The sequence below is a fragment of the Pimephales promelas genome, chromosome 4 (genome assembly GCF_988280905.1).
Source record: "Pimephales promelas chromosome 4, fPimPro1.hap1.1, whole genome shotgun sequence".
NCBI classification, from domain to species: Eukaryota; Metazoa; Chordata; class Actinopteri; order Cypriniformes; family Leuciscidae; genus Pimephales; species Pimephales promelas.
The window spans coordinates 45,703,082-45,722,880 of record NC_142772.1 but is presented as its reverse complement, the minus strand read 5'-3'; the positions used below and the strand labels follow the sequence as shown (position 1 = coordinate 45,722,880).

The window sequence follows — 19,799 nt, the reverse complement described above, 5'->3', positions numbered from 1 at the left end:
GGGGTTGTCAGACAGGTTGAGTTATAAAAGGGCAGGTAAGGTTACCTGAGAGGTAAGAACCTGATTTCACCAAGTCAGGATGTGCAAGGTAGAACGTCAACTGTGAGGATAATGCAGGTCAGCGTCAGTGTTATGTGTCTAAATGTGCTTCTGTTACCAGGCGAAAAGCATAATTTAACAGGGAACTAGAAGAGGTACAGAGTTACATGATGTCCAAACATTAAAATGTACTTTATTGCTTTAGTACAACTTCATTACCAAAGATATGTGCATGCCATGAACATTAAACAACCGATAATGCTCAAGGATCAGGTAATGAGAAATAACAGACCGCAAGTATGTACCATTTCATCGTTTACTGTTGGCACTTTAGAGACTTTTTTTAGAAAATGATCCCTTTTGGGAACTCTATTTTACTACTAGTGTCTATGAAACAGTGTCATTAATTTCGATGTAGCGAATTTCTTTTAGTTTCTTCTTGGCTCTCAGGATGAAGTTAACCTTCCCTCTGTTCTTCATGTTGGAAGTGTATTCATGAGACTTCAGTTTGCTGTAGTAATCTGAGAATTTATTGAAGAGGAGGGAGATTGGAAGGCCATTCAAAATGATCCCAAAGGAAATGCAGCCAAAGGCAAATATCCGCCCCAATAGGGTCTCTGGATACATGTCACCATAGCCTACAGTGGAGATGCTCACCTGGAATGAGAAGTTATTGGTAAACTGATCAAAATACATAATTTACAAACCCCTCTGACTTTCTTTCTTCCATAGAAAACTGAAGGAGAAGTTTAGCAGGACGTTATGTCACACAGTCAAAGTGGATGGGGACAATAAGCGGTAAAGCTCCAAAAACACAATGCAAACTTCATAAAAGTAGTTCAAATGACTTGTGCACCATTTTACAAACCTAAAGATGTATAGACCATTTCACAAGATGTAAACAACACTGGTCCAGTAGCACTTCCTGTTTCAGTTTTTTAACACTACATAAAAGCTGGGATAAAATACAACCAACAGAACATATAAAACTGAATCAAAAAGTTAAACAAACATCTTTAAGATGTTTTCTTTACATGTGAAATAAAGAAAACAGTTACAAACTGAAACAGGAAGTGTTTCTGGACCAGTGTTGTTTACATCTTGTGAAATGGTCTATAATGGACAAGCATGATCATCATTTACTTTTATTGTGCGGAAAAGAGCAGGGGATTTTGTGCTATCGAGAGCAATAGTGCCAGCCCACTTTTTCAGCGGCCTTGGTTCGGTAAGTATTTTTCCCATGGGGATTTAAAAAAAAACTTTGTTTTATGAGTTATAAGTTATAAAACCAAACCAACCATCTACAAGAGGAGTCACAACATTTGAAAATTGGACGAAAAGACAAATGGCTAAGGGAAAAATATGCATACAAATGTTTAAGTACACTCAAACAAATAATAATTTTGCTGCTTGTTCAAATTTCTTAATTAAAATGACACAATCGCTATACATTTTGTCCAAACTTAATTTGATTGTGTTCGATCTGCTTAAATATATGCAACATTTAAGTTTACTTAATTCGTTTGTGTTGGATTACATGAATGAATTATTTGTGTTGCATTAACTGAAACTAGGCGGTGCTTGTTAGTTCCCAGCAGACTTTGCATATGGTTGAATTAAGAGAGAATACATGTTAAAATGAAGTGTTATTTTAAGTGTTTTTAAGAAAATTAGAAAAGGGGAAGACTTGGTAGTGCTTAATTGTGTTTAATATTCAATACATTGCAATTATTGAACCGTTAAATTACAGTGGGTTACCATTGCGGAGAAGAGTGGAGCATTTGGTTTGGCTGAAGACTGATTTAACATTCACAGCATTTGCTTTGGTGGATGAATCAAATAATTAATCAATCTCATTTAATATAATATAAAGTGCTATTGGTAGCTAATAGATGGCTATAATGTGACACTAAAATAAATTATATTGCATTGGATGAATGAATACATGAATTTGGGAGCATTTATAAATTCACTGACACTATTAAATAAAGCTGTGCCCAACCATAGTAAATAAGCTGAATCAACCTTAATGAATTAAGTTGACCCAACGTAAGTACAATAAATTGGAATAACATAATTAGCAAGTTAATCATGTGGAAATCTTTCCGTGATTTTTTTCATGTTCATTCACAGAGTTATTTTTTTGAGTTATTTTGGCACGATTTGCTTGTTGCGATTCTCTGATTGGTAGAGAATAGAGATTTCTCTTGGTTAATGCCACTTTTCACCAGGAATTCCACTGTTAAACATTATTATTTCAAAATGTAATAGATACCATTGATAAATAACCTCGTAGCTCATTGGATGTCTGCCTTTAAAGGTTTATCATTCAAAGTCAATTCCCCTGTAAAATGAATGGGATTTTACCTCTAGAACTTCACTGTTGCACTTTATCTCCTTTTGTGTTTTCCACAGAAAAAAGAAAGTGATACTGGTTTCGAAAGACATTAGGGTGAGTACTACGGACGGAGTAACATCATCTACAGTATATCATATATGCATGATTGATAAAAAATAATGTTTACTTACAGATGCCCACCACCAAGAATGTGGAATACTGGTAAAGTTGGTATTTGGGGCGTCGAATTCAACGCTATACACCATGGCAGAGAATGTGAAGATCCCCATGGCAATAAAGAGAAAGAGACACCCCACCTGGTGATAGCACTGCCTCAACGTGAAGCCAAACGCTCTCAGCCCCGTGGAGTGACGCGCCAGTTTCAGAACCCGAAAAATACGCATGAGTCGCATGATTCGCAGCACTTGCCCAACCTTGCTCACTTGACCTACAGTCTTCATGTCCGCATTTTGTTTCCCAGGAACGAAGTCCTCAAAGGTCTCGAGCACGAACTGCAGCAACTGCGGTAGGATGGCCATGAGGTCTACCGCGTTCAGTACGCTCTTAGCAAAGCTACAGATATCTGGGGTTGAAACCACACGCAACAGGTACTCGGTGGTGAAGAAGGTTATGCACAGAGTCTCTACAATCTCTCCGTATGTCTTGCCAGTAAACTGGTTAATGGATGCCATGTTCTCCATTTCTTCCACCGTAGACAGAGTCATCGTAACCAGCGACACCAGCACAAACAAACTCGAGGCGACTGCCATGAGTTTCGCCTGGACCGAGGAGAACGGATTCTCCATGAAGTTCCAAAGCGAGCGTCGCGTCTCGCCGAGAAACATGCGGTCGAACGCCTCCTCGTTTTGTTCGATTACCACCTCCGCCTCCAGTTCCTTCTGTACCTTGAGCTGTTCGCACAGCTCGTCGTGCTTCTCCTCGAGCAGGATCCGACAGCACCGTTGTGAGTATTTGATCCGAACGCCCCAGTAATTGATCTCCTCCAAGAAGTTCCTCGGACAGAGCTCTTCCTTGATCCACAGCACACCGGTCCTGTAGAAGTTGAAGATGCTGTTGAAGACGTCCGGATCTCGGTCGAAGAAGTATTCGTTGTCCTTCACGACGTAGTCATCGCAGAGGTTCAGCTTCATGTTGAGGTCAGTGTAGGTGGCCAGACGGCCTAGTCTGCTCTGTGGGTATCTCGCTGCCATCTTGTAGGTGATACGGTAGGGCTTTCCTCCAACGTTGAGGTTAAGCGTGCAATTCCTGCTTGGTGATGTGCTGGTAAACCATAACGAAGGCTCTGAATACCTCTCAACCTCCTCATCGTCGACATCCGCAAAAATGTCGTAGATATCCGCCTGTAGTTCGCTTAAAGAGCTCCATTGTTTCACCAGACACTCTTTAGCGAATGGGACGGTGTCGTCTATCGACTCAGAAGTCGCTAGTTTGCAGTTGGGAAAGAGGCTCTGTCTCCTGTTTCTCTGATCAGTGAACATCCTCTCAGTCTTCCACTATCCTCCCAGAGGAGGTACGTACAGCGTGCCTGTAAATCTCAGAGCTTTACTGACACTAAACCTCCTCTGTTTAAGTGTAAAGAGACAGGCAGGAGGGAGCACCAGTCCTCTAATGCCGTCTATAAGAAGCTAAGAGTTCAACTTAAATGCCATGATCCGTTAAGCCTTTGCTTGAGGGTGAAGTCTGCTTTGAATTCTTTGAAATGACACGCTTGCTAATGAATGTGTCAATGAATGAATATTCACAAGACCCCTTTCAACATTCAAAGGCTTATTTATAAACTGCTTCTGAAATATGGGCATCTTTATCTAGTTAATGATAGAGCAGGTATTTACTAGACTAGAGGATAATGATAATAACATTTAAACAAGCAGCCAAACAGAAGTGGACATGAAGGAATCCATGAATGAAGGTCACATGATCTGTCTGAATTTAGTCTTCTTTTTGCTCAGAAACATTTGTTGAACTTTTTTTCTGCTTTATATTTGTTGTGGAAAATGATACACCATTTGAGGTATTTGATTTAAAAATAAAATAAATTAATAGTTTTAATACAGCAGTGCCACAAGATCAAAAGTGACAGTAAAGACATTTATTATGTTAAAAAATGTTTCTTTTTTAAAAAGATAATGTTATTTTGAGCTTTTTAATAATCAAAAATATATACAGTACACTCTAAAAATGCTGGGGGTTTTTAACCCAACTTTGGGTCAAATATGGACAAACCCAAACGTTTTTAACCCAATGGTTGGGTTTGTCCACATTTGACCCAAAGTTGAGTTAAAACAACCCAGCAATTTTTAGAGTGTATAACTTTATATATAACTTGTGAGGAGGAATGCATTGAAAACGTGATTATGAAATAAATCATTTCTTTGAATAATGTCTCCAGTGTTTATCTGCTTTCAAAAACAAAACAAATTCAAATAGACATGAATCTAGAGTTGTAAACACTGGAAAGAACAGGATGGATAATGCAAAGTCACTTAAGGTAACCAGGTCACTAAGACCTTCAAGATTTAACGTTAGGTGATCTAATGAGAAAACATACAATGTGATCCGTATGGAAAAGTAAGATTTTTTAGAAAGAACCCCACCCTAAACCTAACCATCATGAGATCTGTGAGTGAGATTGTACAAATTCATACAAATTAGCCACCAATTCGCCAACATGTAAAATAATTACAAATAAGAGAGTGTATTGTTAAGTTCAGTTACTGTAATTATTCCTATTAACTTTTAGGGTTGTGAAGATATTCTTTGCATTAGTTTTGTATAATCCCATGATGTTTATGACTTTTTCCTAATTGCTTTGTTCTTAGAATAATAAAAGGAAATATATAAAGGGATGAATTTGTATTTATTCAGTGACTTGTGTTAAGATATTTGCCATCATCTACATCTAAGATATCTCTTCTGTAGAAATAATTGTATTCTACTGTATTTTGTTCGATTGTATTTTATTCTTATTATATCTCTTTATTTTAGAGCTTAAAAACTGATTTTCCCATATAACAGTCTAGCAGGATTTAACAACGAATCAATCCTGTATAACAAATAATAGTGCCACCAAACACATCCACATCTAGATCTCAAGGGCATCTGAGAGATAAAAAAAAAATCAAACTGAGCATGTTAGCAAGTTTTACAACTTTTTACAAAGTCCAAAAGCTTAATAAATCATATATTCAGATATAACATGAATATACTTATATGTTCAGTGGTTTATAGACTCTTAAGGGCTTAAACCTACAGTAGATCAGATTAAGCAATCATTTTAGGAAAGACAATGGGCAAGTTTTTAATCTTGGAGGGGCAGATGCTGCCACCGTCTGTCACTGTGCACTGTTTGTGACAAACACACACAAATGGTCTGATTTTTATTTGCCGCTTTAATAAAGGATTTGTACGGTGGCCGAGAGGTGCAAAACAAATCACAATTATAAAAACAAAATAACAAGTCAGAAAACACAACGACAATTCAGAAAACAAAGTAACATTTCAGAAAACAACGACAAATCTGAAAACGAATTAACAAATCAGAAAACACAAAAACAAATCTGAAAACAAATTAACAAATCAGAAAACACAAAAACAAATCTGAAAACAAATTAACAAGTCAGAAAACACAACGACAAGTCAGAAAAAAACGGAAAAGGTAGGTATATGTGGCGAATGGAATACTGATCGCTGATTGGACAAGTTATCTGTCAATCAAGACATGCAGAAAGTACAGCAGACTCAGTGTTGCCAGATGTACGATAATTATCGTATTTGTACGATAATTTTGACCTCTGTACGATGTACGATCAATAATGAAAAAAATCCCATAATGTACGATAATTTCAGATTTTTGTGATCGGGGGTCATAATCATAGTGCTTCTATACTCATTGATCTAGCTGTTGATTTACGTCATGCTTGTGAGGAGAAAATGAAGGCGAGAGAGCACGGTATGAGGGAGAGACTGCGTGTGTGCGTCTCCCCCGCTCCCGTCATCAATCCAGTCGACTCTCTCGGCAACGCGTCATAGTTGGGGGGCGTGGTCGGCGTGGGAAGCAGCGTATGTATTTGAATGACAAAAATGTCATATTGCGAGTCATTGACGGCTGCCGACCGGCAACGGTACATTTCAAAATGAACTGTAATAGGTTATGATTGCCTTTATTTAATTAAAAACTGGGTCAATGACCCACCAAATGGCCGGAGGTGTCGTTTCCAGACTATTATCTGGTTGAATCTCCAGGTAAGACATCGCGGTAGCTACTGGTAACATAAGCCTAGATTATAACAATATATATAATCTATATTATAATATCTATAATATTAAATATTATAGATAGAATATTATATATCTATAATATTCTATAATACTTCTCTGATGTTCTGTAATAGCTTCCTCTGTAAAATACTATAGTATTTTTATAAAAGGAATTACGTAATATTTTGTATAATATTGTATAATATTTTGTCCTAAAATACTACAAGATTCGTTTTTCCTAAGGGATGTCTCATTCACATTAGCGTTATCAGCTTAAGGTTATCAGCTCAATACAGAGTGAGAGTGCAGTCTGTGAGAATTCGGATTCTGTCAGCAAAACCCCTCGGCAATTTCGAGGTTACTACTGATCACCGTTTTACAAAAGGATTAATAGTTTGGAGTGAAGGTTACGTACAGTTGTTAAGTGACAAGGTTTTGTGGACCTACAATAACTTATATCAACTTAGTTGATTGAGTTACTCGGTGATCAGTAGTAACCTCGAAATTGCCGAGGAACTATGTATTATCTGCATGTCTTGATTGACAGACGTCACGTCCAATCAGCGATCAGTATTCCATTCGCCACACATACCTACCTTTTCCGTTTTGTCTGACTTGTCGTTGTGTTTTCTGACTTGTTAATTTGTTTTCAGATTTGTCGTTGTGTTTTCTGACTTGTTAATTTGTTTTCAGATTTGTTTTTGTGTTTTCTGATTTGTTAATTCGTTTTCAGATTTGTCGTTGTGTTTTCTGAAATGTTACTTTGTTTTCTGAATTGTCGTTGTGTTTTCTGACTTGTTATTTTGTTTTTATAATTGTGATTTGTTTTGCACCTCTCGGCCACCGTATGATTTGTCCACCCAATGTTATTTGCATGGTGATTGTATATAAAAACAAAGGGACATTATTAATAATGCAAATCTAATATTATAAGAACAGACCACAGGACAGAATGTTATTAAATTCAGTAGCGTATTACTTGTACGTTTGTTTCAAAATGCTGTTACAAAAATAAGACGGTAAATTAGAATCAAACGTTTAAGTGATTAAAAATATGTTTAGCTGGATGTTTGACTCAAAACACTGAGATATAGGCCTTCAGGGCCGGCGCTAGCCATTTGGGTGCCCTAAGCACAAATGCTTGGTGGTGCCCCCTTAACACCCCCCCCCCCCCCCACCCACCCCCACCACCCACTCACCCAAGGAATAACAACCATTCAGAATTTCTTAGTTAGGTTCTCTTTACTTCCAAAATAACTGCTGCAAATAAATACATTTACATTAACAATGGCACCAAATATGAAAAGTAATAAATAATAAAAAGGTTAAAATTATAAATACCAAAAACCACCACAATTACTAAAAACACATTTTTGGAACTGGCTACAACTGCTGGTTGATGGTTCTTCCTCCTGGCCTTGAGTTGCTCCTTGCATGTATTTTAGCATTGACCCTGCATTCAGAAATACAAGACAAAATATTCACGGATTGTACTAAATCAATAACCATCGTATACAAAAATATTGCACACATTAGTCTTTTATATAATATAGGCCTATGTGTCACTGGAACATTTAAAATTCAAAACTCTATTCTACCTTTAAAAGAGGTCTGATGAGGCACAGTATAATAATTCTGTACATAATTTGTAGGGCTGAAAAGATGAATCGCGATTAATCGCATCCAAAATAAAAGTTTGTGTCTACATTAATGATATAGGCCTATGTGTGTGTACTGTGTATAATTATTTTGTATATGTATTTAAGAAATATTTGTTATTTATATATAAAATATTTTAATTTATATATATATATATATATATATAATATAAATTATCTATTAATATATACAGTATATACATGCAAATATTTCTTAAATATATATATGTGTGTATATTATATATACAAAATAATTATACACAGTACTCATGTAGAAACTTTTATTTTGGATGTGATTACGCTTTTCCCAGCCCTAATAATTTGACAACTCCATATGAAAATATACAAACAGTGAGATTGTGTTTTTTTTTTTAATTGCAGTTTCACCAATAGATGTCGCCCTTGGGCCTTTGACCGCATTATCCGATAGAACAACAACGAAAAAACATATCTAAGCGATCTTCCTTTTCTTCTCAAACAAACTAACTGCATCTTAAACAGCCCAAGTAAAAAAAAAACCCAGGGAGAAACCCCCGGACCCCCGTTAAAATAAAAAATTCTACATGCAGGGCAAAGCCCTGGATCATTTGCACAACTAGCGACGCCCCTCTGGACATGCATACACGAAGCAAGGGTGCCTACAAAACTAACACTTTTATTTAAAACATTGTCTTACCTGCAAACAAGTATCATCCCACTGTCTCTTCTTTTTCCTTTTTTCCGCCCCCGACTCTTTAGAGACCATGTCTGATGTCGATCAGGTGTCTGCCAAATTTGACACTGATTGAGGAACAGACCACTGCGAGGTGGGGAAGGGGGGGCACCAGAGGGAGAGTGGCACAGGAGATTCACCTTTTTCTCCACTAATTTGGTCTAGGCCTATATTACTTTTGTATTGCTTTTGTATATTAACATGCTTTAGACATATTGTATTTGTTATTTATACTAGTAGCCTATTGTGATGATTTTTCACCACCCAGATTTTTTGGTGCCCCCCCAAGCACTTGGTGCCCTACGCGCAGTGCGTGATGTGCGTGTGCGGAGCGCCGGCCCTGAGGCCTTGGGATAACTTTCATGTGATAATAAACAGGCCTGTATTGGTTATAATTTGGACATGAAATATGAAGTAATTCTACATAATTTAATTTTCATTAGGCCTATAAGACAATTTCACTTTACATGTACTCCTACATGGTAATCTTCAAAAATGTCGACTGTTTCAAAGCTAGTCCGGTTAAAAGCTAGTGCCCGATAAAATGGCAAAGCTATTTCTTTTTGTATTTTTATTTTAACGAGGAAACATTATAATGCGAAAGCGGCATAAACACAACGGACGTTTAAATAAAGTTTTCTCGCATTTGAATGAAACATGGCCGCCACTGAAGTCGGATGTGAGCACTATGTTCGCAGCTGTTTGTTAAAAGTGAGTGACATTTCATTTCATGTAACGGTTATTCGTTATATTTCATATATGGTTGCCAATGTCAATAAGTTAGCATGATTGTTTTGGTAAATACTTACCTTAGTCGCACGGTAGCGTGAGTTTGAAATAAGTCTTATTAGCATATTGCTAACTGTATGGGTTTGTATGTTGTTTCACTGTGACTGAACACCCATTTACTATTTTTAAGATGTAATATAAAGTTATTCTATGAACTAAAATCTAATTATTGATGGTTTAAAGGCAACAAATAAGATATGTTAGTTGCCTTGCTCGGTATTAGTTTAGGGTTTTTGTTAATGGTCCTGCATTTGCACTTACAACATATTCTGATGCTGTGAGTGTTTATGCGGACTGTTGTATGCGTTGATGGTGATGGCTTATTATATATTTGTGGTGTGTCTGCAGGCGCCCTGCTGTGGGAAGTTTTATGTTTGCAGACTCTGTCATGATGGTGAAGAGAACCATCAAATGGACCGATTTAAGGTCCGAGAAGTCAAATGCTCTTCATGCAATACTATTCAAGAGGTAAAATCATATTTATGCATTATGCTAGACTCTAAACACATCATAAAATTTGCTTGTGGGAATCTCACAAAAGCTGCCAAGATGTCTGGGTATTATTTGTGGGTAACATTAAACCACAAACGGTCAGTAATCAGTAAGAGAAATCAGTGATCAGTAAAAGTTTGTAATGTTTTAAATAGAAGTCTCATGCTCACCAAAGCTGCATTTATGTGGTTAAAAAACAGTACATTTTGAAATATGATTACAATTTGAAATAACTGTTTTCTATTTCAATATATTTTAACATGTAATTTATTCCTGTGTACAAAGCTAAATTTTCAGCATCATTACTCCAGTCTTCAGTGTCACATGATCATCATTTCATCATTCATTTAATTTCTTAATATTATCAGTGTTGAGAACAGTTTATTTTCATTTAGGATTCTTCAATGAATAGAAAGTTCAAAAGAATAGCATTTATCTGAAAAAGCAAGCTTTAGTAAAGTTATACACTACCATTCAAAAGTTCGGGTTCAGTAGGATGTTTTAATTTTATTTTTTAAAGAAATTAATACATTTATTCTGCAAGGATGCATTAAATTGATCATAAGTGGCAGTAACAGCATTTATAATGTCACAAAAAATTATATTTAAAATAAATACAGCTCTTTTTAACTTTCTATTCATCAAAGAATACTGGAAAAAATTGGACGGCTGTTTTCAATATTGATAATAATATAATGCATATTAGAGTGATTTGTGGGATCATGTGACTGAAGGCTGGAGTAATGATGCTGAAATACAGCTTTGCATCGTAAGAATAAATTACATATTTAAAATAGAAATGTTATTTTAAATTGTGATAATATTTCACAATATTACTGTTTTACTGTATTTACAGCCTTGATGAGCATAAGAGACTTTAGCAGCAGTGTATTACACAATTCTAGTCATCAAACAAAATCTTACTGTGATGCAAAAGAAGTAATTACACATCATGGTTGTATAAATCATTAAATGTCGAAATGCAACAGATTCTAATGGTCCACTAAATAGGCCTTTTCTTAATGCAAAATATGATTTCTTTCTTTTATTGCTTTTCAGCTTTGATGTCATTAAAACTGTTGCTCATTCTGTGTTCATCAGGCTCAGCAGACATGTAAACAATGTGAAGTGAAGTTCGGGGAGTATTACTGTGACATCTGCCATCTGTTTGACAAAGACAAGAAGCAGTACCACTGCAAGCCCTGCGGGATATGCAGGTTTGCATGGCATTTACATGTATTAATTTAGCACACGATTTCATTCAAAACGAATGAGAGGTCAACCGAAGCAATACATTTGTCTTTTAATAAGATTCTCATTGACCTCCTTCTCCTCTGTTTCATTTAGAATTGGCCCAAGTGAGAAATACTTCCATTGTACGAAGTGCAATTTATGTTTAGCCACTGATCTAAAAGATAATCACAAGGTATGATGGAAAGTCTTCTCCTGATTCTTGTACGTTACTTGATCATTTTGTTGTCATTAGTGAATTATTAAGCAGTGTTTGTGTTTTCAGTGTGTTGAGAACGTGTCTAGGCAGAACTGCCCTGTGTGTATGGAGGACATCCACACGTCCAGAATAGGGGCTCATGTGCTCTCGTGCGGCCATCTGCTACACAAGTGAGTGTTTGATCATCTGTTGTGTTAAGAGGCGGTCACACACACTACACTCTTTCCGTCCATTGACTTCCATTCATATGCATGAGACTGGAAACGCAAGCTCAGGCAAAGAAGCTTCACATTTCAAAGCGTTCCAAAGTCCAAGTTTGGTGAACTGAATGTTGGTGAGAGAAGATTGTAATGCCACGGCGTGATAATTTAGCTGAATTAAAAGAAATGAAACTTTAGATCTGCAAGATGCAGTGCTTGCATATTCTCACATCTTTCATCTACTTCAATTTGAATTATAAAAACAAGAGGCTGCAAGTGTGATGTCATAATACAGTGTCTGTAGAAATGACATATGCTCAAAGTTGTGCTAGATTTCCCCTTTGTGCTTGACTTAAAGGCAGCCTGACGTCGTCATACTCAGATTCTAGGCAGAATATGAGTCTGATCTGCTCCATTGGGCTGTGATTATGGGGCGTTTCAACTGAACCAGGAAACAAATTGCTTCTGCACTCAATTGGATAGACTGAATCCCATAGGAAGGACGGCAAAAACATCTTTCCGATCGACAAATGCCTTGATCGCGTTTCTCTGAATAGCTGAATCTCAATCTATACATTTCAATTCTCCAGCGGTAGCCATTCATTTGTTGTAAACAAACTCAACCCAAGCGCTCTTTGGCGACTTGGATGATTACGTTATGGTTGATCATCTGTCCATCGTAGTATAAAGCCCGCCCTGTCAATTTGATTGGTCTGAACAGCTTTGGTTCGGGCATACTTGCTTTTTAACGGATCTCCCATACTCAAATGTTGTGGGCGGGGCTAAGTTCGGCTGGTATCCAGGCTATCTTAAAGGGAGAGTATGCTCAAAAATGTAAATTTGGTCATTATTTACTCATCCCCGTGTCGTTCCAAACTCGTCATCTTCTTCATGTTTTGTTCATCTTCGGAACACAAATTAAGATTTTTTTGATGAAATCTGATTTCTGTCTCTACACCTCAAAAATTTCGGATCCAGATCCAACTCCTCACACCTTACATCAGGGGTGCCCAATCCTGCTCCTGGCGATCGACTGTCCTGCACAGTTCATCTCAAACCCTAATCAAACACACCTGAAGTAGCCAATTAAGGTCTTTAGGATCACATTCAGGTGTGTTTGATTGGGGTTGGAGATGAACTGTGCAGGACAGTCGATCGCCAGGAGCAGGATTGGGCACCCCTGCCTTAAGGCGGGCATACACTGTGCGATGTCTGTGCAATTTCAGCAAGGTACCTACTCACACTGAACGAGTAAATCGCATGCGATGCAAAGCCAAAGTTCAGGATTTATGTGCTCACACTGTACGGTCCGATCGTCGAGCTGCGACTTCACTGCTCACACTATACGTGTAATATCTGCGATAACCCCCTGGATTGCGCCTATTTACGTGTATGTACCCAGGGATATTGTCAAAACAAGCATCTGCTAGTATCAAAATGATTTAGCATTTTCAATGTATACATTTAATTATTATTGGTATTATTGTATTATCATTATTAGGGGAGGCCTATAGGCTAATTTTACTATTAAATTGATCCGCTATTATAATTAATTTGCCACGCAATATTTTCACAGCACATAACCAACGTGCTGTGAGGATAATAAAATATTACATAATCTTACTCCTCATTAAAAATGGTCTAAAACATTTAGGTCGATTACAATGAATTATAGGCATATAAAATAACTATTAACAGTCTATAATATGTCCGAACATTGACATAATTAATCATCAATGAAAATTAAAAACAGGTTTATTTCAAAAACATTGTTTGACAAACTAATAAAAGAGGCGTTACATCGCAGGTGGCTTGGAAGACAGTGGGTAATATTATCCATTTTGCAACACGAACAGAGGTAAGCAACAGTAATTTGTAGCTAGTTTGAACTACAGAACTTAAAGATCTCCCTCTTTTCGTTTTTATTTTAATTTTATTTTTGCTGCAGATGAAATGGTTAAACTTCTGTTTTCGCGCAGGTGCAGTGAGGGAAAAAACACTGAGTTTAGGGCAATCGGTTCGTAGCTTTGCTTCAACTGTGCGATATAGTCACGAGGAGCGACCAAAATTTCTGACATGCCAGAAATTCATCCGACCATCCGATTGTCGATCGTGAGAGGCTAATCGCCTCTCGTTTCTCCCTGTACACTGCACGAACATTGCACGACAAACGACGCACGACAGAGCTGAAAATCGGTCCGACAGGAAAAAGAGTCGCACGAGTCAGAATTCGGCTCAAAATCGGACGAAAATCGCACAGTGTATGCCCGCCTTTACATATACCTAAACCTACCCAGCTCCACCCCCTAATCCCTAAACCCACCCCTAAACCTACCCAACTCCACCCCTCAGATCTGGATCCGACTCCGCCCCCTGGATCTTGTGTACTGCAATGAGGTGCTACTGAAATTTTCTGAAGAGACTTTATCGCTTTATATGATTGAATTTAGACTTTTACTAGTTACAGGTTTGAACACAAGTGATGTCAACTGTATATTCTATAAAATATTTAAAGTCACTTTGTGTGTTTCATCTGGTGCCCTATCAAATGAATGTGATTTGATGTAAAAACACCATCTTTTTTGCTTGCAGAACATGCTTTGATGACATGTGCAGAACTGGGTAAGGAATATTGTTGTTTTCTGATTATTGTATTAATGTCTTATGACTCATTGCTAATTCTGCATATATTCATAGTGACATTTCTCTAACGTAAAGGATTTGTTCACTTTAAAAAAAAAAACTTCTCACCCCCATGTCATCCAAGATGTCCATGTCTTTCTTTCTTCAGTCGAAAAGAAATTAAGGTTTTTGATGAAAACATTCCAGGATTTTCTCCATATAATGGACTTTAAACTTTAGAAGTTCTTTTTAAAAATAAATTATTCCTTCAGTAAGTGTTTCACATCTATACACAATATCAGCCTCTGAGCTGTTAACATGTTTTGATCCTCATAAATTAGTCATAGGCGTGTATAGGATAGAGTTCAACAGTGGAGAGATGTGCTTACATCTGGCGGTCTGTCCCGCAGGGCTTACCGCTGTCCCCTGTGTATGCACTCTGCCTTTAACATGAAGGACTTCTGGGAACAGAGAGATAAGGAAATTGCCCAGTGTCCCATGCCCACTGAGTACCAGGACACTACAGTAAAGGTAACAGAGCCATCATTTGCATGCATTCACCGAGCAGACACGTTATCCAAATGGACATGCAAACGAGGAGCAATGCAAACACACACACAAGTGAATATTGGTTAATGAGTCTGTAAGATGTACTCATATCCTGCAGTTGTAAAATGATGACAGTTCAGATCAGATGTGGAGAAATTTACTTTGGTCATTTTAATATTTTTCTATAATTGATTATTATTTTTTTTAATTTTAATATAATGAAAAATAAATCGATTTTATTTCATTAATTTAGTTTAATTCAGTAAATTAAAAAAAAATAGTTTTTATTAATATTGTTTTATTTTCATTTTAGTTTGTTTTTTCTCTATGTATTTTCAGTTTAGTTTTATTAATTTTAGTACTTTACTAAACTTGTCTTTGTCTAGATTTGTCTCCAAGGCAACATTCTAATTTATTTTTTTTCATCTTATATGAAATGTTTTAATTTTATTTATTATTATTATTAGATATTTTTCCAGCTGTATTTCAATGAACGAAAATTATTTTTTTAAAGTTCTAGTTTTAGTTACTGGAGAAAATCTTGTGTGGTTTTTACTTAAATTGGGTATATTTATAATTATATATATTTATATTGTATTGCATAATAAAATTGCACCTTGTAAGACCATTATGATTTTTACAGTTTTCATAACAATTTTCTCTTATTTCTCAGTTCTCATTTCTGAATCACAAATTGCATTCTCATTGATGTAATGCAAAAAAAGAAAATATTTTTGTTACCTCATCGTAGAATTTGCCTTTAACAATATTTTATTAAATCAGAATTAAAAATCTGGGAGTAATAATGGGAATGCATGGGTCACAATGCAACAATTCTAAATAACCCTAAATTTGGCTTCATTCAATTGGCTTAATTTTCTCACGATTTGTTTATTTTAAGGTACACCAAGTACCTTTTTTTTCTTAACTTAAAATGTATATAATGAGCGAGTACATCATCCAAACGGTGTTTTTTTTCTTATCCTAATAAGTGTTTATATTCGGACTATTTTAGACCGGACGGGACGACACCCGCTGCGGAGTGTCCCAGATCCTGTGTGACTCGGCATCTACTTAAACGGAGAGCTACAATGCAAGACTCATGCAGTTTTGTTTATTAACCGCTAAAGCGCCACAAGTTATTTTTTCCTTGATTTTACTGTGAAATGTGACCTGTTCTTACCCCAATAAGTCAACTTGCCTTTTTGTTTGTTCACAGATCATATGCAATGACTGCCAGGCTCACTGCACGGTGTCCTTCCACGTCTTGGGCATGAAGTGCAGCACCTGTGGCTCCTACAACACGGCACAGGACGGGGGTCTGATCGCACCCCCCGCCGCTGACCCACGACCTCCTGCGCAGCAGCCGCTAGAAGAAGAGCCCGACACGCAGAACCACGACTGATGTTCAGGTTCAGATCATCTCCCAGTTAAAGGAGAACTCCGGTCAATTTTAACATTGAGCTCATTTTTTTGTACATTTGGAGTGCTCTCAGCACAGACGAAAACTTTTGCCTACGGTGTTATCCTCTTTTTAAAATTCGTACCCTGTTGACTTCAATGGGGCATGTTCTAAACCTGCTTTTAGCTTCTTAACATCCTTGATTTGTCATTACGAGTGCGCAGCCATGTGAGTGGCGTTATTAAGAGTGACCACGGTCAATCTGACTGCAGTAGATGTGAAAGATATTAATAAAAATGATGTTAATTCAGCCAGATCACATACCTCTATTTACTTCCTGTTTTCGGTCGAAGTCCACAGTAGTTGATTGTCGAGTTTGGTAACTAAGCAACAGTGGAGACTCAGACTGTCAGCTGTCAGCCAATGACGGTGCTGTGTGGTGTTCCGAGAATATCAGCTCAAATGGTTAGTTCATCCGAATCAGATGTTGAACATTATGTAGTTACCAATGATCACGCGTGTGAACTCGGCACTTCGACCGAAACAGAAGCAAGTAGAGGTATGTGAGCTGACTGAATTAACATCATTTTTATTCATATCTTTCACATCTACTGCAGATGTGATCTCTTAATAACACCACTCACATGGCTGCGCACTCGTAATGACAAATCAAGGATGTTAAGAGGCTAAAAGCAGGTTTAGAACATGCCCCATTGAAGTCAACAGAGTGCAAATTTTAAAAAGAGGATAACACGATGTAGGCAAAACCGATTTTTGGTGTTTTTGTCTGGACTGACCGCACTCCAAATGTACAAAAAAATGAGCTCAGTGTTAAAATTGACCGGCGTTCTCCTTTAAGCTTTTACAGAACTGACTGAAAGTCTTCTCTCTCACTGCTTCCATGTCTGTACAACTGCTCTTTTTTTCTTTTCTTTTTTGCTGGATTAAACTCGATGAGAACTGATCTAGCACAGTAAGATTTGCAGCATTCATATTTCTTGAATTTTCCACTTGCATTGTGTGTCATGACAAATGTTAAAGATAATCCAGTGCAATGTTGATAAACTTTTACTAAAATCTGATTTGATTATTAAATCCTCATTATCTATCAAGAATATATTTTTTAAGAATGTTTGAACGTAACATGAGGTCGGGACAGTGGCCATCATGGCCGAACTCTGTTAATTTAAAAATTATTGAATGCTTATTTATTGGTTAATGCTGGGCAAGAAACAAGCTTTGTGTTACAAAAAAATAAAATGATCACATTGCGTAATATATCTTTTTTTCGTTTAATAAAAAAAAAAACTGAAGCAATCTTATTTTCCTAAAGTTTTCCTTCTAGAAAGAATCTTGTCCTTGGTATTTTTCCCAGAAGTTTGTTTTACTTGTTTTGTTGAGTGTGACTTTTGTTGATATTTGTAGTACACACTCGAATGAAATGACTAGTTTTATCCGAAGTGTACTTTTATTCCACCTTACTTTGCTCTCAGAAACAATGCTGGCCAAACTTCATGAATTGCATGGTTCAAACCAGCACCATCCTGTTATGATGTGTCTGTCATAACTTCTGCAGTGTCTCCTGTTCCTGCGGCGGTGGGTTATTTGTGACCTTCACGTGTTGTTTTGCTGGGAGCAGTGAATGGTGAGCTCACCCACTTGTGAAACACAAGTTCATGCAGCTTTTAGTCTGTTATTCACAGAGAATACAAATTTATGAGAATAAAACAATCTATCATGAATAGTCCATAAGTCCAAGTAAGAAAACAGTAAAACAGTGCTACCATACTAAATCTCAATGGAGTCATGATGACTCATGGCATACCTCAGGGTTTTACTTTGGGTTTTTAGAGAAGCAGTGAGTATCATATTGTTCCCACAGTTTTACATGTGATTTATAGTGTTCAGTAAAAGGCTGCAGTGTAACCTCCAGTGAGACCCTTAAAGCCAGTCTTTTTGAGAAGTTGCTGATGCTAAACAGTATTGGGTCAATAAATGTCGGAAAACATACGTCATTCAGTAACTTTTTTTTGTGTGTGTGTTAATGAGTAATTGTTAGAGAAGTAATGATGGTGAAAAACTAATTTCCTACGGGGCAGGGGAAGAGGTAGTGAAATAAAAACAAGTTTCTAAGCAGTTGTGAACACAAGTGTAATTTACATTCAGAATAGGTCCTTGATTTCAGCCCGATAGTGATACTTCACAGAATGACCAATTTCGCGTGTATTTATTTTCCAAATTTAAATTGACAAAATACTGTTTTTGTATTTCAAACTAAAAAAAGTAAAAAAAAAAAAAAAAACTAAAAAAAAAACAGTATTTGGTATTTTACTTTGATGCATTTCAACTGAGGTATTTTGCATTTTTATTTCTGTATTAAAAAAAAACAAACAGTATTTGGTATTTTACTTTGATAAATTTCAACTGAGGTATTTTGAATTTTTATTTATGTATTTATGCCCATTTCTGAATATATGAATGGATTTACACTTAAAACTGTTTGGCTCTTATACAGGGAATGAGCAGTTATTCTCAGTATGAGCTAGCAGAAGTTATGAGCTGCGTGAGAAACGTTAACAGCAGACACTTGTTTCGAGAAGAAGATGGGAAGCTCATTTCCCACACATAAGAAGGAAAAAAATTGGTAAGTCATGAAAAGATTATATTAGAAATTATGATAAGTCTACAACTGGCCCTTGTATTTTTTTCCCCCCAGCCCACCCTTGTCCCCTAAGGGGTGTATACTTGGTCCAAATTTATTTATTTTTAAACTCTATTAATTATTTAGTAGCCTAATATTTAGACATTATAGGCCTACACGTGTTACCAACTAACCTTTATAAACGTGCTTTAGGAAAAAAACATTACTGTGTGCTTTACTACTTGAGACAAATCAATGGCTCTGATCTGTCAACATTTAACGTGGATATTGGATCAAAAAAGTTGTTCTAGGATGAATTCATGTATAACTCTGATGAAAGGTTTTGATCCACTTCAAATGTTGACTACTGTAGCCTATTTTAAGATATGTCCTTACAAGTTGCTTTCAGTTAAAACTGCTCAAACATGCATTTTAGTCTGAGACTAGCTTAAGCCTAGTCTGTGAAACCGAGGGCAAGCGACTAGCCAAGCAATAAACATGTTGCCAACTTTATCCACAAGAATCACTAATACATTAGTTGCATTAAAAGGATAGCGCCATTTTTTAGCTATATGAGAGACTAAAGTGCTTTATCAAAAATATGACCTGTATTTATGCTATTAATTCTT

At 36.6% G+C, this 19,799-nt stretch overlaps 2 protein-coding genes and 2 long non-coding RNA genes across 6 annotated transcripts; 2 read left to right on the top strand and 2 right to left on the bottom strand.

Annotated features, from left to right (window-relative positions):
- Positions 1-426: 426 nt before the first annotated feature.
- On the bottom strand, positions 427-3,876 carry kcnv2b (potassium channel, subfamily V, member 2b). The gene is made up of 2 exons (XM_039659229.2): positions 2,569-3,876; positions 427-696 (listed from the first exon to the last, which is right to left on the bottom strand). Exons 1-2 carry the CDS (start codon positions 3,874-3,876, stop codon positions 427-429), a joined length of 1,578 nt encoding a protein of 525 aa, XP_039515163.2.
- Positions 529-3,228, top strand: LOC120469927 (uncharacterized). The gene is made up of 4 exons (XR_005620446.2): positions 529-1,264; positions 2,455-2,491; positions 2,571-2,985; positions 3,093-3,228. It is a non-coding gene; the product is annotated as an uncharacterized LOC120469927 (long non-coding RNA).
- A 2,644-nt stretch (positions 3,877-6,520) lies between the features above and the next one.
- On the top strand, positions 6,521-17,769 carry rchy1 (ring finger and CHY zinc finger domain containing 1). Of its 3 annotated transcripts, none has more exons than XM_089130585.1 (8): positions 6,521-6,640; positions 10,163-10,282; positions 11,408-11,523; positions 11,654-11,732; positions 11,823-11,926; positions 14,549-14,578; positions 14,989-15,109; positions 16,347-17,769. In XM_089130585.1, the coding sequence occupies exons 2-8, from the start codon at positions 10,226-10,228 to the stop codon at positions 16,530-16,532; spliced, it is 693 nt and encodes a 230-aa protein (XP_088986711.1). In that variant the 5' UTR covers positions 6,521-6,640; positions 10,163-10,225; the 3' UTR covers positions 16,533-17,769. The 3 variants fall into 3 exon arrangements, with proteins under 3 accessions (XP_088986711.1, XP_088986712.1, XP_039514274.1); XM_089130586.1 differs by lacking the exons at positions 6,521-6,640; positions 16,347-17,769 and adding exons at positions 9,407-9,736; positions 16,143-16,340; XM_039658340.2 differs by lacking the exon at positions 6,521-6,640 and adding an exon at positions 9,426-9,736.
- LOC148981769 (uncharacterized) lies at positions 8,042-9,370 on the bottom strand. The gene is made up of 2 exons (XR_016168395.1): positions 8,990-9,370; positions 8,042-8,108 (listed from the first exon to the last, which is right to left on the bottom strand). It is a non-coding gene; the product is annotated as an uncharacterized LOC148981769 (long non-coding RNA).
- Positions 17,770-19,799: the final 2,030 nt, after the last annotated feature.